The sequence below is a fragment of the Aspergillus lentulus genome, assembly GCF_001445615.1.
Source record: "Aspergillus lentulus DNA, contig: Alt08, strain: IFM 54703, whole genome shotgun sequence".
NCBI classification, from domain to species: domain Eukaryota; kingdom Fungi; phylum Ascomycota; class Eurotiomycetes; order Eurotiales; family Aspergillaceae; genus Aspergillus; species Aspergillus lentulus.
The window spans coordinates 4,062,289-4,078,176 of record NW_028322118.1 but is presented as its reverse complement, the minus strand read 5'-3'; the positions used below and the strand labels follow the sequence as shown (position 1 = coordinate 4,078,176).

At 51.6% G+C, this 15,888-nt stretch overlaps 5 protein-coding genes across 5 annotated transcripts; 3 read left to right on the top strand and 2 right to left on the bottom strand.

Annotated features, from left to right (window-relative positions):
• Positions 1-696: 696 nt before the first annotated feature.
• On the bottom strand, positions 697-3,063 carry ALT_4519 (uncharacterized protein; the record flags this gene model as incomplete). Its single annotated transcript, XM_033559096.1, has 3 exons — positions 697-900; positions 953-2,487; positions 2,568-3,063. The coding sequence occupies 3 exons, from the start codon at positions 3,061-3,063 to the stop codon at positions 697-699; spliced, it is 2,235 nt and encodes a 744-aa protein (XP_033414987.1).
• A 1,350-nt stretch (positions 3,064-4,413) lies between these two features.
• On the top strand, positions 4,414-6,909 carry ALT_4518 (putative C6 transcription factor (Leu3); the record flags this gene model as incomplete). Its single annotated transcript, XM_033559097.1, has 6 exons — positions 4,414-4,611; positions 4,690-5,138; positions 5,194-5,631; positions 5,683-5,951; positions 6,004-6,537; positions 6,599-6,909. 6 exons carry the CDS (start codon positions 4,414-4,416, stop codon positions 6,907-6,909), a joined length of 2,199 nt encoding a protein of 732 aa, XP_033414988.1.
• Positions 6,910-7,303: 394 nt separating this feature from the next.
• Positions 7,304-7,756, top strand: ALT_4517 (uncharacterized protein; the record flags this gene model as incomplete). The annotated part of the gene is made up of 1 exon (XM_033559098.1): positions 7,304-7,756. One exon carries the CDS (start codon positions 7,304-7,306, stop codon positions 7,754-7,756), a length of 453 nt encoding a protein of 150 aa, XP_033414989.1.
• A 310-nt stretch (positions 7,757-8,066) lies between these two features.
• ALT_4516 (uncharacterized protein) lies at positions 8,067-10,673 on the bottom strand (the record flags this gene model as incomplete). Its single annotated transcript, XM_089599764.1, has 1 exon — positions 8,067-10,673. One exon carries the CDS (start codon positions 10,671-10,673, stop codon positions 8,067-8,069), a length of 2,607 nt encoding a protein of 868 aa, XP_089456102.1.
• Positions 10,674-13,402: 2,729 nt separating this feature from the next.
• ALT_4515 (serine/threonine-protein kinase) lies at positions 13,403-15,726 on the top strand (the record flags this gene model as incomplete). Its single annotated transcript, XM_089599763.1, has 3 exons — positions 13,403-13,864; positions 14,230-14,474; positions 14,550-15,726. 3 exons carry the CDS (start codon positions 13,403-13,405, stop codon positions 15,724-15,726), a joined length of 1,884 nt encoding a protein of 627 aa, XP_089456101.1.
• Positions 15,727-15,888: the final 162 nt, after the last annotated feature.

Here is a 15,888-nt window from a genome sequence, read left to right as displayed (position 1 = left end):
TCACGACTGGCAATTCGATGCATCTGCAGCTCTTGCCATACCCCAGGGAATGAATCATTATCCATTTTCGGTTTCATCTCCCAACCTGCAGGTTTCAGGTTCTGAATTCATTGATTCAACAACCGTGCCAAATATCAGCCGACTACATGGTGTCCATAGATCGGCAACTCGACGCTCACAATCTCATGACATCCGGTTGCCATCAACAGGAATCCAACCTCTTAATCGCCGAGTATCCACAGATCCTACACTGTCGTCCACATCAGCGAATGAGCTGTGGCGAAGACGTATAGAGGAGTGGAACGAACAAACGATCTACGAAAGGAGCAAAAGGCGATCTAGATGTGTTTTGATGTAGGCTAGTCTTGGTTTCCATTTTTCATCTTTCATATTCTGTCTGCTTGAAGCATTTATTGAAGTATCCATACCACTGTTTTGGACTGTTTTCTGGATATACTCGACCCGATATACATATATGCATGCTTCTTGGGACAGCGCTTCGGAACTCTGATTTCACGCTCGATATTTGGATACCCATGAGACCGAGTCTCGACTTTCGTTACGGAATGCTATCCTGCATTTTGGCAACTCACTCAGTGTTATAAATTTGGCTGTAGACAATTGGAGCAACGCCACAGGCATTGAACGAGCATGTTATAAGAAATTAGGAAGTCATTATCATCTGGAATCTCAAAATCAAAGACGCGCATGGGATATAAGCCTAGTCTCAGCTACCGCCTCCACATCCTCCCCCGCCTCCTCCTCCCCCTCCACACCCTCCTCCTCCCCCTCCACCACCACCACATCCACCTCCTCCACTGCATGACCCTCCCAGGCCACAGCAGCCTCCAGCCGCGACACCACCCCCACATGTGCCTGCACAACAGTTCCCATGGTCTCCTGCAATGGTGCTCATACAGGTCGGGTTCGATGCATAAGCATCAGGGTTCACGCACGGGTCGCACATGTAAGGCCCGTAGTAGGGCACAAACACCGGGAAACCCCAGACCATGGGAGTGGCGTACATACTGGCGTCTGCTGCAGATGACGAGGAACGTCTCTTGGGATCGTCAGTTTTGCCGAGTTTGCGATTTCTCTTCTCGGCACGTCGGCGCGCCTTCTCGTAATTGTGACGGAGTTTCAGGGCCTGTACCCTTCGACGGTCGATGCCTAGCAGCTTGTCCCTGGTGTCGGCTCGGACGGCATTGTGAGCGGAGATGTGCGGGTTCTTTTCTGGGTCAGACGAGATGTCCTGTCTGTTGTGGAGATTGGCAGCGGCTTCGCGGGCTTTGGCCGCTGTGGAGGAAACGAAAGGGCCGCCCCGGAGGTCGGGCGCACGGATGGCCTCGCAATACCAGCATGTGCACTCGCTGTAGATCTCGCCGTCGGTTAGCTTCCTGTATATCTTGCTGGTCCATTCGAAGCCATCGGAAAGCCGATTCTCATCGACTTTGTCGTCGTGGTCGATGAAGGTGGCTATCCTGGTCTGCAAGTTCGTGTGGCAGACGGAGTACTCGAAGTATCGCTGCGGGGCAAGCTGATGCGTGTGCCAGGCGAGGTCCACGTCGAGGGTGGGGACGGCCATGCGTCGCGGATTTGACGCCATGATGTGGAAGAACACATGGTATTTGCGTATCAGGCGGTCCATGGTTGCCATCACAGTGGGCGAGTGGAGCCAGTCGATGTGATCCATCTTCTCGACGAATGTCCCCTGTCGGATAACTGCCCCGACCAGATCTAGAGCAAAGGGCCCGGTATTATTCCAGTAATGGGACATCATGCGACGAAAGGCTACTCCATCTTCCCTCAGAGGCTTCCCGTTGTTTGCCAGCCGCATGATTTGCCAATCCTTGAGCTTGCTTTCGAGCTGGTCACGCAGCTGGCTGACAGTCATACAGCGTGCTTGCCGGGCGTCGGTGTAGTCAAGGAGGTCATTGCCCAGTGCTTCGATAAATCGGTTGGGGAACGTCGAGTGTTGACGAGTTCGACTTTTATTGATCGATTCCGGGACTCCACGCAAATTGTACAGTGTCCCTGGCATTGGTACCTTCTCTCTCAGCCAATCCACGACATCCCTTCTGAATTTTCGGACTCTCAGCAGCTCGTGGTCGATTGTCGAGCCGCACTTCAAGCATTTCACATTGAAGTTCTTGTCTGCATAGCCGTCGAACTTGTCAAACGCCGTCTGAATCGGGAGGGAGATTCTGCCTCGAGTCCAAGGCACCGATACTGTATTCTCACAAGCGGGACACTCGATTAACTTCTTCAGTTGGTCGTGCAGGTTGTCCCATGCAAAGCGTGTCAGGCCGCTGAAACTGACCCTCGCGCGATCCCCCGCGTCATACTCTAGGGTTCGGTTATCGATACAATCATTGATCGTTTCCCAGGGGAAGCCGCTTGCCCAGAAGCTCATCTTCCCGGACCGAATGCAGTCCTCCAGGAAGGCTCTGGGATTCAGCATATGCGCATGCCATACCATGAGGACATCTGCTCCTGTTAGTACTACTCGATGCCACTGTATCTAACGGAAAATAGGTATATGGAAGAATTATCTATCGATCACTCACCTAAAGGGGGCAGCGAATCCTTGGACCATGATAGCAGATGGTTGCCCTGGGTAATGTGATCATAGCTCTCATCCTCCAGGTCCTTGAGGCGAGCGCCTGGCCTGTTGCTGGGGACGCACGTCCCCCACCACTTCGTGTAACGATCAACTGCTCTAGCCGTATAGACAGCCCATCTCTTTTCTCTCATGCGAGCCCGAACCTCATCGACGTGATCAGGGAACTCGGTCTGTGGTGGATCATGGAGGCCAAAGAGGCCATCGTTCCCGGCCACACTATCACGCAGGTCCGCTAGTGCCGCGATGAATTTGAGATGAGCGACACACTGGTCCCTGGTGACGGTTGTTGACACAAGGGGGCCGGCATTGTATGACAGATTCAGCGGCGGGATTGTTGGTATTTGCTCGTCAATCTGGTCATATCCGGGTGGTTGCTCGGAAGACGGTCGATCAGAATCCTCTGCAGCCTTATCTTTAACGAGCTCTTGAGTGATAGTCATATTGACGGGTGTATGCATTCATGAGCACGTATATCAAGCTTGCTGAGAAAGAGATATCATGAGATATCCTTTGCAGGGAGTGAAGTGAGCTCTTATATGTTAGTCGGGACTACTTCATCAAATTTCAGGTCCAGGTCAATAACATCATCACTAAGGCTAAGCCATCAAGAACCTCAGTTCAGAAACGATAGAGATGATGCAATACCTGATCCGGTGATAGGACTGCAAACCGGTACGTCGATCCGCTCCAAGGTGTGAAGCTCTCGGTATCAGACAGCTCCTGTTATCTTGGCCAGCCTAATGAAGTACCTCGTGGTACCGGGCAACGGCAGCGCAGGGCGCGGGGTGTCTGGGGCAACGAGTTGGCGAGACACAGCCCCCTCGGATTAGTTCAATCATATGCTGGACCTATATCAAGGGTCCAAACAAGAAACCATTATTGGATGGTGATCAATCAGCCTTCGGAGGCTTAGTCGGGCTAAGCCGCGCGCTGAACCATTGGCACCGGTGAGGAGTCTGACACTGTGGTCCGTGGAAGGTTTCTGGAAGCCGATACATTGGGGTCTCCGCATAGCAATTAACCTCACTAACCACTAAGAACAGTGTAGATACGTGGCAGATGCCGAGAGCTTTCATGCTAATTGGATAGGCCTGAATGATGTATGTATATGTAGCTCCTTGACCCTCTCCTCTGTGTATCTAGATGCCTTAGCGCCTTCAGGCAGCCATTGAACTCCCAGTGGAGTCTCTAATCATACCCTTCACATAATGGCTATGACAGGCTTCACATGACCTATACCGATAGGCACAGAAGACACCAAAGATGCATTGCTCATACAATTAATTCGATGTTATGAGCATCCTACACCCATAAGGTAGATACCCAATGGTTCTGCAGTACTCAGTAGATAGGCCTAGTCACGTGGGATCAACACGTGAGCGGGTGCGAGATCGGACAGTCTCTCGTCTCTCCCCCGCTTGTTACTCATCCACTGCTGAGGGGTCTGTCGAGTCGCACGAGAGTCAACTGGCTAGGTTGTTGGATTTTGTGATTGAAATTATCTTCTTCAGGAAAAGCCTTGTTTATATCGATCTTTTCTTGCATTTATTCCTGGCGCTGGATCCTTCTTCCTGGTCAAAAATTTCTTGCGCGTGACAGACAGTCCGGGGAAGTATTTTTTCCACGCCCAAGCTTTATCGGCCGCCGCGTGTCCAGTAATCGTCAACGCTCCCAGCCTGGCGTCAATCGGAGGATCGTCGAGCGGAATCGGAGGCGGGGGTGCGCAAGGAGACACTCTGGAGCCGAGTGCACGGAATACTAATAATGCTTCTGCTGCTACCGGCCCCGTAATGGGAGGTACCGGCCATTCGTCTGCTTCTCCCGCTGTCGGTCCCGATGGTTTGGGACAAGTCAAAAAGCGCACCGTCGCCATGGCGGGGCTGGAAAGCTCCCCTGGCAGTGTCGATGATATCGAGGACAATGATCAGCGGGAGGAGAAGAAGAGGCAGCCTGTGAAGCGAGCGTGCAACGAATGTCGACAACAAAAGGTGAGGTTGTCGCTTGCCGTCGCTGGCGCTGTTCAATCCTCAAGGAGTCCATGCTGACCAGGAGATTTAATTCGATAGCTTCGATGTGATGTGGTTCAAGACCCATGGACAGACTGTTCACGATGCCGTCGCTTGAAGCTCGAGTGCAAGATCGAGTCCAACTTCAAACGCGTTGGAAAGAGGAGTCGGAATGCCGAGATGGAACGGGAGATTATCGAGTTACGAAAGCAGATTGCCAACGTGCAAGCCAACCCTGCTGCCATGACCCCTCAGCAACATGCGCCTTCTCTTCACTCCGCACATGTCACTCCGAAACAAGAGTCGAGTCATGTCAGCCCTGCGGGTGTATATCACACACCTTCCGCCATATCATCCGATCAATATATGGGCTCTCACGAGGCTGTTGCATCTCTACTTGACTTGCGCTCCGGCTTTGATGGCTCGAACTACATGAGGAATGGGAATCTGTTCAAGCGAATTGAAGATGTGGTGGTTGCGCCGGAGAAAGTGACCGAGCTATTTGACCTGTAAGTCCCGCTTGCCACAACAGTGAGTTTCTTGCATCATTATTTACCATAACAGGTTTTTCATGTTCTATCATCCCTTTCTTCCGTTCCTTGACCGACAACGTTCGCCAGATGACTACTACAGCGTATCGCCATTACTGTTCTGGACTATCATCAGCGTTGGAGCTCGGCGGTACCAGACAGATACCCATCTGCTCAACTCGCTGGCTGGCCCAGTCACGCGACTGGTATGGAGTACGTTGGCGGATATACCCCAGAGCTACCACGTTGTGAAGGCGCTGTGTCTGCTCTGCTCGTGGCCGTTCCCTACCAGCAGTACCTCGACGGATCCTACCTTTATGTTATGCGGTATGATGATGCAAGTTGCCATGCAGCTTGGCTTGCACCGACCGTCTCATACCCAGGACTTTAGCAAGTTCCGAGTAGAACTCATCGAGGAGGAGCTCAGGGACAAGGTGAGGACGTGGGCCATCTGTAATGTTGTCGCACAGCGGTATGCTTGTATCTTTCTACTTTCATTGACCTCGGCGCTGACGGCCTCTAGTGTTGCAACGGGATATGGTCAGCCGCCATCTACTCTGTACGACTGGACGCTATCAGCGAGCGGGTCGGTGGATCCGAATTTCAAGTTGCCCGAGGATATTAGACGCAGACTCGATATCGAAATCTTCTGCGACAAGGTCACGAAGACGCTCTACACCAACCGGCGGGACCCTGTTGGCCTATGCAGTGACCAAGAGAGATCTACGCTGATAACTTTTCTGTCGCGGGATTTTGATGAACTCGAGGACCAAGTCAAGTCGAGGACTGACGGTAAGCGCTCCCAGCCTGTGCCGACATGTGAAACGTCACTAATGTGGATCAGCGATAACCGACCTCTTTCTGCGTGCTGCCAATCTCCATCTTCACCTGTCAGCATTCTTTGACGATCCTAGAGCCAAAGACTATCGAGAACGTCTTCTGTCTCTCTACGTCGCAACCACGTCGTTCCTCGAGGCAGCTATGACTCTGGAGACGGAGGTTGGCCCAGTCCTATCCTATACGCCCTACTACGTGTACCAGATGATGGTTGCTGGAGCCTGCACACTTCTCAAGCTCTGCAAGAGTTTCTTTGCAGCGCATATGGATATGGACTACACCAAGAGTCTTTTCAACCGAACCATCTGGGCGATTCGGGGTGTATCGGTGTCCAGCAACGACCTCCCCGAACGGTTGGCGGAAGTCTTGGCCCAAATGTGGCGAATGGGCGGTACCCAGCAACAGAAACCATCCGCTACTAGTGCCGAGGTGGATGATACCTTGATGCTCAAGGTCCGCTGCCGCATGAGCATGTCGCTTTTGTTTGATTCTGTCTGGCGATGGCGAGAAGACGCACAGACCAAAGGCCGTAATATCGAAGGTTTGCTTGGCCGTCTTTGAAATAGTATGAACCCCGAACTAACGCTCTTTTCTTTTTCCAGCCTACCTCAAAAATCCGACAAACCCCGACTCGAACGCGGAATCTTCAGCATCGTCAACCGCAGCGCCCGCAGGGCGCACCTCGTCCTCCACTCCCGGCCTCCCGGCTGACCCAAGTCTCGCGCCTGCTCCCATGCTCGCACAAGGCAGTCTGGGAGTTCCGCCCGCCAGTGGAGTAGCCAATCTCCCCAGCGGATTCCTCGAGCCCAACTACGAGGTCTTTGATCCTTTGAACTGGCTCCTGGACGGCCTCGTCGACCTCCCATACTCCTACTCCGCAATGTCAGGGATGGAGCCACAAACTATCGCCTGAAGTACGTGACCGCGCCGTATTCATCAGTTATCTCCACGCGAACATGTCGAGTTGTATCATACATATACCACGTTGACGCGCTCTCATTTTGGTCCGGCGCAAAGGAGTTGGGTTCTTCTATGGCTTTATATAGCTTCTTATGGTTTTTATGTCTTCTATGTCTAGCTATGCCATACTTTTCATGCTTGATGCACTGCGCTTAATGACTGCCACGGATATGAGTCGCGTTACTTGCTTATCAGTATCCTATCCACCAATGATGAGATAATAGACACCTGACTGATTATGTCATCTGCTGCATTCATCTCCGTTGATCACGTCGTAGCCCGGGGTATCAATCAACACATCAATACAGATTGATCGATTACAATTTATAGAGGTACCGAGGTAGACAATGTCTCAACACAACGCCGAAAACAAAACAACAACAAGGGCAGGGACAGGGACACCCGCCTACCAATCCCACCGCCCCGCTTCTTCCCTCCTCATCGCCTCCAAACGACCCCTCACGAAACCCAGCCCGATGCCCCGAACAATGAATCCTAACGTCCATCCCGCCAGCGTCACCATCAAACCTTTATTGTCTTCGATAGCTACACCTACACAAACTACAGACCGATCAAAAGCGCTTACCGTCGAGATGGATCTGTCGCAGCCGCCGCAGCCGTTCCTTGATCCCGACGTGTGGGAGCGGATAAAGGCCGCGGGGAGGGATGCATCAAGGGATCCAAGTATTGAGCGGGAGGAAGGGGAGGAAGAGAGGAGGCGCCGGAGGGAGCGAGAGGCGGAGTTTGGGCAAATGGCGGTGCGAGGGAGATTGGGGGGAATAGGGAGGCAGAGGAGATGATATGCTGTCGTAGATTGGATGGATATTGTTATCGTATAGTAGTAGTACATCCAGTACACATATGGCTATATCAATGGACTCAAAGAGCAAGAAAATGCACGCAAACCTTGAACAAATCTCATGCTGGCTCGTTCTCGTCGTCATATCGTAAGTCGTAAATGTCATGCAAAGTGGTCAAAACACTGCAGCAGCATAAAGGGATGGAAAAAGTATGCAAACAAGCAAATCATGGACATCATTCATATCATAAGAGTGCATCCCATAGGAATCTATCTGAGAAATGAAATCGTGGCCATTCATAACATAGCGTTCAGGGGCGGTGAAGAAGGTCGCGAGCCTGCATGCTAGAGCCCACCAGCACAGCTTCGCCGATTTTCTGCTTCAGCTTTTCTCTTCGTGCCTCGCGCTTTGCTTCTTCTCGCTGCTGAACCGAACGCCTCAGGCGTCTGCGGAGGTTGCGCACGGGGCCCAGTCGAAGGCGCAGCCTCCACCACGACAAGGAGAGCATGCGACGCTGATGGAGAGAGGTCTGGGAGCGAAGCGCTGCGGGGCTAAACATGGTGGCGCCCACCAGAGCACTGCTCCTTTTCGGATGGCAGCGGGGGTTCGTGCCCTGCAATGGGCTGCGACGAGCGAGGGAAGGCCCGTCGAACACAACCCGTGGCTGAGGCATTCCCAACGAGTTGCTTATGATGTGATCGGACTCCATATGGGCGGCTTGCTGAGGAGGTTCTTCCGACTCAGGCGAGTCGTCCCAGAACCGACGAGGGCGCCAGAATGGATGAAGCCGGCTGTCGATATCTCTGCCAGCTTTGCGATTTTTCGCTGAGGTTATGGACAGCGATCGGACGAAACGATCAAATGAATCCGATCGAGGGCGAACCACCCTGCGTCGGAGTGAGCCAAACCGCCGTGGATTATTCCCGTTTGACTCGTCCCTATCATCCGACACCCTCAGCTGCCGGTCGGCCTCATCTTCAGGAGTCGGCGGCATGACGTTAGGGACCGGAGGTTTCGGTGGTGGGCGAGGGTTCCTCAAAGGTGAATCGACATGGCTCGAATCCTGGGGCAGATGGTTCTCAGGGGTTCGTGAATCCCTCCGTCGTTGACAATCATCCGGCTGAGGCGCGGGGGGATCGAGTGCAGCTCGCACAGGCTGGTCAACAAGTAGGAGGGATTCATTATTGTGAGGAAAGAAAGTAACCGTCCTCGCCTCCTTGATTTCAATCAACCCCGGGGACGATGATGCGACTGAGGCTGGCGTGAAGAGAATGGAAGGTGGGCGTAGGTGAGTCATGTCTTCGATGCCGATCCAGATGGACTGTGTCTTCGGAGCATCCGTGACGCCCCAGCGACCGGCACTCAAGGTCTGATTGTCGAGCTTTGGTTCAGGCAGTTCAATAGGAACCTTATCCATCTCACGATTCTTGAGAATGTCCTGGTTTTGAAGGCTCTCGGTGGCCAAGGACGGCCGCCGTGAGCTGTCTCTACTTGTGGACGCCGACAACGACGAACTGCGAGGAGGAATCACCGGTTGACCAATGTTGCGACCTCTGGGATCTGACGCTGGAGTAGCAGTAGCGATTGAGTCGGAAAATGTCCGCTTCTTCTGACGGGTAAGATCGAGAGATGGCGGTCTACTCTTCCGTGCAGAATCGGGTCGCTGACTGGATCGCCGGGAGCCAGCCTTGGATGGATTCCTGCTGACAGATTGAGAAGAACGAAGAGAAGAACGTCGCTCGGGAATCACGACTACAGGGACAACCTCAATATTGCGAGGAGGGCCGCCCGCTGGGGCACGGGCTGGAACAGAGATTTCGGAAGCAATGCTCTTGCGAACTTGTTCTGTGATCCGAGCATCTTTATGGATTAGGCGGTGCTGGGAGTCTGGATTGGAATCAAGCGATGTACGTGCCGACTTCGTCACGGGCGAGCTGGCGGAGCGTAGAGACTGCCTCTTTTCCGTATGTCGCAGTGTTCGGTTGGCCGGTTGCGGAGCGTCAATGATCATAGCTTCGATTGTCGAGGATGTCGACACGCCGGAATATCGCCGGAATTCCTCTTCAGCGGGCGGCCACCCTATCTCCTCACGAAAATGTTCAAGTGAAGGGCTTGCCATGCTGATTTGGGCATCTTTGACCCGGTCACGCAGCTTCCGTCCACGTAGTGGAGGGAGGTCCTCATCGTTCCCATCCAAGGCAGATCTGTCGGGGGATTTCTCTGTTCGGTTTCTTGGACTATCACAGGATGGCGCTCGTTCATCGTGGCAACCATCGTACGATTCGACTCTGGTGGGCCTCAGCGTCTCGTCGGAGTGGACTGAAGTAGCCCTATCATCTTCAAAACTGGCATCACTGGAGCCATGTGGACTCTCGTCCTGAGATGATTTCTGCTTATAGGATCTGCGCTTTTTCTGATGGTGCAATGACTGGGTCGAACGACGCGGGGTCACTGTTTCGCCATCCGAAATCATCTCGCGGGCGGTCTGAAAAGACTCGGCTCTAGAGGACGCGGATGTGTGCCCAAACTGACTGAGACTTGGTCGATATGTCGATGAAGTTATGCGAGGCGGCGTTGTCTCTGGAGTGGGGGGTTGGGACGGTTTGGTCGGCGTCATCGCACCATGGATATAGTTGACAGAATGCGAAGAGGCGGTCTTTTGCATGCCTGACGCGTCATTTGACGATGCTCCCTCGTGGCCCGCGCTGGGTGGAGTCAAAGGAAGAGCCGGGGCAGTTGCGATCGGGACTGCTCCGGAAGTATGGCCGCCATTGTTTGCGGAGGCTGAATGCGCGAGATCAGGATCCGAGGACAATTCTGCTCTCCGAGGCAGGGACTTGCAAGATCTGAAGAGCGGCCGTTCGAGAGCCGACTCGGGGGGATCCACAGAGGCCCCAGTGGTTTCAACGCCAGGCATCTTGAACCTCGAATTCACCGCAAATTGCCACGACGCGCTGAAGCGATATTGTCACCGTGGGTCGACAGCTTCACTGTGAGCGATGATTTCCAAGGACATGTCACTGGATGATTCAGATGGAGGTAGCAGGTAAGGCGATAAACGGAGGCCACATAGCGAAGAGAGGCGCGAGAGAAGGGTCAGTATCAGTGGAAGCGTCTAGGCCTGACAGGTGTGAAGGAGATAACTGGCTGATTAGTTTGCCCTTTATTTGCCTTTCCTTTTTTTTTTTTTTTTTTTTTTCCCTTTGTTTTTTGCTTTTGTCGCCAAGCGAACAAAGCAATATGCTCAGAGAAAGCGAAGAGGAAAATGGCCGGACGCGCCACGAAACGAAGAGGCTGCAAGGGATCAGACACGCAGGCGTAACGGTCCAAGCAATGTTGGCCAGCGGGTGTAGCCAACAACAGCCGATGATCCCAAACCCCAACACACCAAGCAATCAAGGTCAGAAATCAGGGGCCAGCGAATAATAAGATGGGGATAAACATAAGATACGATGACTGTGCATCTATTTTGACGCGGCTAGGAATCAGCAAGTGTCAGGCAAGGGCGACAGACATGAGGGGAGACGTGGAAGATGCCGAGTGATGCAGATACAAGGCAACAGAGCGGGTTCAAGGATAAGGTAGGTAGATAGACTCATTCCACGTTGCGGAGCTGGAATGTGGGTTTGACCATTTAATGTGGCCCAGTTAGATGCACCGAATGTACTCCTGAGATATACACTTTTGGAGGTTTCAGGCGCGAGTGTGAAGATTTGGGTTTCTGTCGAAAGTAACAGAATACCAGGTAGAGGAGAAAAGAGGGGATTCCCACTTAAGGATTACTAGTGTCTATAGAGTATCGGACCAATGGTCTTCATTTCAGTGCCTGCATTGAATATGCATTGTCCGGACTCTTCTTCTTTCATAAATCCGTTCTTTATTCTGAGAATCGATACTCAAAAGTGCTTTGAAAGGTGATAGATAATACTAGGACAGGTAGTAACTACGCCAGATCCACAATTTGATGCCTGAAACCTATCCTGTGTCACAATGCAGGGTATCAATAATGGATTGATCAACTGCGAACTCCTTTTTCTCAGAACAAGAAAGATCTTTGAAGTCTCAAGAGGATATTTCGCCTCTTGATGAGCAAAAATATCATCAATGTAGACAAAGGATTGTTTCTTTCATAATGACGGGGTGGTGTGGTTTTATCCTCTTTCTGCTACTACCAGACTTAATACTTGTTGCAGCCTTGCAGAGGTTGCAGTCCAAAACAAGGACCAAACGGGGCAAAAACAAGCAAAATACCGAAGGCAAAAGAAAGTCAAGTACCTAGTTTTGAGGCAATGAAACCGGATGCAATCCATGGGGCCCTTTGAACCCGGGGCCACTTCTTGGAAGTGCTTCATAGTACCAGACTTTTGTAGTACCTTGCAGAGAGAGAGGTATGAAGGGAAAAGACATTGTGGCAATGACGATTAATGACGATGAGAACTCCACTGCGAATAAGTTTGATAACAACCATAATAACTAATAACAACTACCTCTCTACTAAGAGGTAGAACGGTCCAAACTAAGCTAAAGCAAGAGCGTGTCAAGAGTTTCAGCCTCTTGAACCGAACTGTCAATGTTTCTTTAACCTTCTAGTCAGTTGAAACAAATGGCGGCTCTGGGAGAAAGCTTCGGATACTTATAGATTGGTGGATAATGGAGAGAAGACATCGATTGGCGATAACACTCATTACTCCAGAATTATCTAGGTGCAGTAATGCTCATGGATGCTATTACGGAGTACTTCTAGTAGTAGTATTTGTGAAAGCCATGACATCGGGGGGGCGAAGATCCCTCGACGTCATACGACGCCTCTTTTTTGACGCTGCAGAGTAAAGAGAGAGAGCAATCAATATAATGCCTCAAAGAGTAACCCATGATGACGATGTGACGATGAGTTCCGCTCCCCCAAATTACAATCCCAATTCCCAATTCCCAAGAATCCCCAGAGTCCACTGACTTCATAAGGTGATGCTGTCAAGTTCCCTCCAACACCCCACCTTTATGTCACATAATGATCTTCTGGATAACTACCCACTAGTTAGCTACAGAGCAACTAAACTACCTTATTATCTATCCAGATATTTAGAGTGAAACTAGAGTGATAACAGAGGTAGGCCCCTTCTTCGTTATTATTGAGATTGTGATAAAATTCACTTTCATATCAATAATACCTAGTGTCACCATCCCAAACTTTGCCCTTTCCCCCCTTTCCCACTCCCATATTCCTGACCTTCCAAGTCTTCTCTCAACACAATTTACTTCTCTTGGGGGTTCTACTTCTTCGTTCTTAACTATCGAGTCTTCTTTATCTTCAATCACTATTCCTGGTGGTGTTTCTCTTCGATCCACTTCCCCGAATCAGTCCGACTCGAAAAAAAAAAAGATCCCATTGTGGCGGGGTAAACACTAACCAAAGACCAAGAGAGAAAAAGCGACTATTTATCAGCATCATCATCATCATCGTCATCGGCTCCCACCTTACCTTATCCTATCTAACTCTCATCTTTCTCCTTACCTCTTCCTCTTCCTCTTCCTCTTCCTCTTCCTCTTCCTCTTCCTCTTCCTCTTCCTCTTCCTCTTCCTCTCCTCCCCTTCTTTTTCCCTTACCTTTCGCTCATTGTTGCACTCTTGCAACTCCCATCCGCCACCATGAGTACCATACAGAATCTCAAAAATTTCATACGTCATGGCAAGCAGGCCCGCCTTGTCACTCCCCACGCCGAACCCACCACGGACGTTTCCCCTGTTCACGCAGAACAACAACGTCAACCACAGGGCTCATATCCTCCTGCTGCTGGAAATCTAGATGCTATCGATAGCAAAATGGGCCATGCGCACACTCATCAGCAACAATCAGAACCCCCGCACTCTCAACCTCAAAAGTCTCCCGAAAACAAGCAAGTCAGAACTGCCGAGATCGAACAGATTGTCGCAGAGGAACGGAGTAGCAGGACAAAAATGCCTAAATATCCTGGTCTCGAGCGATACATCTTGCTGGAGAAGATGGGCGACGGTGCCTTTAGCAACGTTTACCGTGCAAAGGATACCACGGGCGAGTATGATGAGGTTGCCATCAAAGTTGTGCGGAAGTTCGAAATGAACAGCCATCAGGTAGGGAGTCGGCCCTGAAACTTTTTCTTTTGTTCTAGCGTGTGGTTGCTTTTTGGCTTTTCCCGTTATTCGTTGTTTCTTGAGTTTGCGCTTTGCTCTATGGTCCATCGCTCGATTCAAAAGACATTTCGCCAATCTCTCTTTTTCTCTTAGCATGACGCCCATCTTCATCCGGATTTCAGGAAGAAGCCAAAAGCCGCGGAGGTGCGCAATCCACACATCATATTCCTATCTCCTTCCTCAAATCCTACTCACAGCACCTTTCCTTTTCCTTACCATGGCCTCTTCCCTTTACACCTTCCTTCCTTCCTTTGATCTCACACCTCGGTCCGATCGGTTGTGGAATATGCTAATACTTGTTGTAGCGCGCGAACATCTTGAAAGAAGTCCAGATCATGCGACAGCTCGATCACCCCAATATTGTCAAACTGATCGAATTCTCCGAGTCGCGCCAGTACTATTATATCGTTCTGGAACTGTGTCCAGGGGGCGAGCTGTTCCATCAGATTGTGCGCTTGACCTATTTCAGTGAAGACCTCAGTCGTCACGTCATCGTCCAGGTCGCCAAAGCCATCGAGTATCTCCATGAGACTTCGGGTGTTGTTCACCGGTACGTTTCATCAAACTGTGATCTTTTCTTCTTTTTTTTTTGTGACAACTAGTAACTGATCATGTCGTTCTCTAGTGATATCAAGCCAGAAAACCTCTTGTTCTACCCCATACCCTTCGTGCCGAGTAAGAACCCAAGGCCTGTCCAGCCTGGAGATGAGGAGAAGGTGGATGAAGGCGAATTCATTCCCGGCGTTGGATCGGGTGGGATAGGCACGATCAAAATTGCCGACTTTGGTTTGTCCAAAGTCATCTGGGATAGCCAGACTATGACCCCCTGTGGCACCGTCGGCTACACGGCGCCCGAGATCGTCAAGGACGAACGGTATTCGAAGAGCGTCGACATGTGGGCCCTTGGTTGTGTGCTCTATACACTCCTATGTGGTTTTCCTCCGTTCTACGACGAAAGCATCCAGGTTCTCACCGAGAAGGTTGCGCGGGGCCAGTACACCTTCTTGTCGCCATGGTGGGATGACATCTCCAAATCGGCTCAGGATCTCATCTCGCATCTTCTGACCGTCGACCCCGAGAAGCGGTATAGTATCAAGGAGTTCCTCGCTCATCCGTGGATCCGTCAGACGGATGAAGCGACCGAAGCAGCTGATGATGCGCCCCCTCTTGCCACACCACTCGCTAGTCGTCAAACCAAGCAACAGCCCCTGGATGCTCAAGCGGCCGATCAGGCACCCTACGCGCCTGTAAGTGCCCGGTTACTGGGTCCGGCTTCCGCCGGTTTAGATCGCCCCATCGATTTCCGGTCCCCTGGCGCGATCAACCTGCGTGAGGTGTTCGATGTCGGCTACGCGGTACATCGGCAAGAAGAGGAAGGTAAACGACGCAAGAATTTCCGACAAGGATATCGGGGTGCCAATCCGACCACCGGGTTCCAGTCGGCTCTTAACCCCCTGAACGAGGACTACGACGACGAAGAGGATGACATCACATTACAACGCGTCCAAAACGACGCCTACCCTCCGGCGAAGATCCCCAAAGCCTCTCAGCACGCGGGAGATGTTGCAGCTATGGAAGCCAAATTACGGTCAACGAACTTGGGAGCCCCCAGTCACGCTGCTCAAGCTAGGCAGGCGCCTCAGTCTCGACAGCAGGGCTATGGCACCCATAGTGCGAACGTCGCGGCAGCCGCAAAGCAGAGTATCAACCAGCACTCGCGGCAACCGTTCGAGCTAAGCCTCAGCAATGCGACTTTGTTAGAAAAGAGAGGCAGACGGCAACAGGGTCAAGCTGTCGTCTGAGCCGTCTTCCGTTTGCTTTGTTTCTTCTCTTTCTTTTTCTCTTCAATTGAATCCCGTCTAATACCTTCTCACCGTTACGATGTGTCCGACATGTATGTCACGATGGAGTAATGGGTTCCACATGGTTTACATATCGCTCTGGCTTACGGTTTGCGCCCGGGC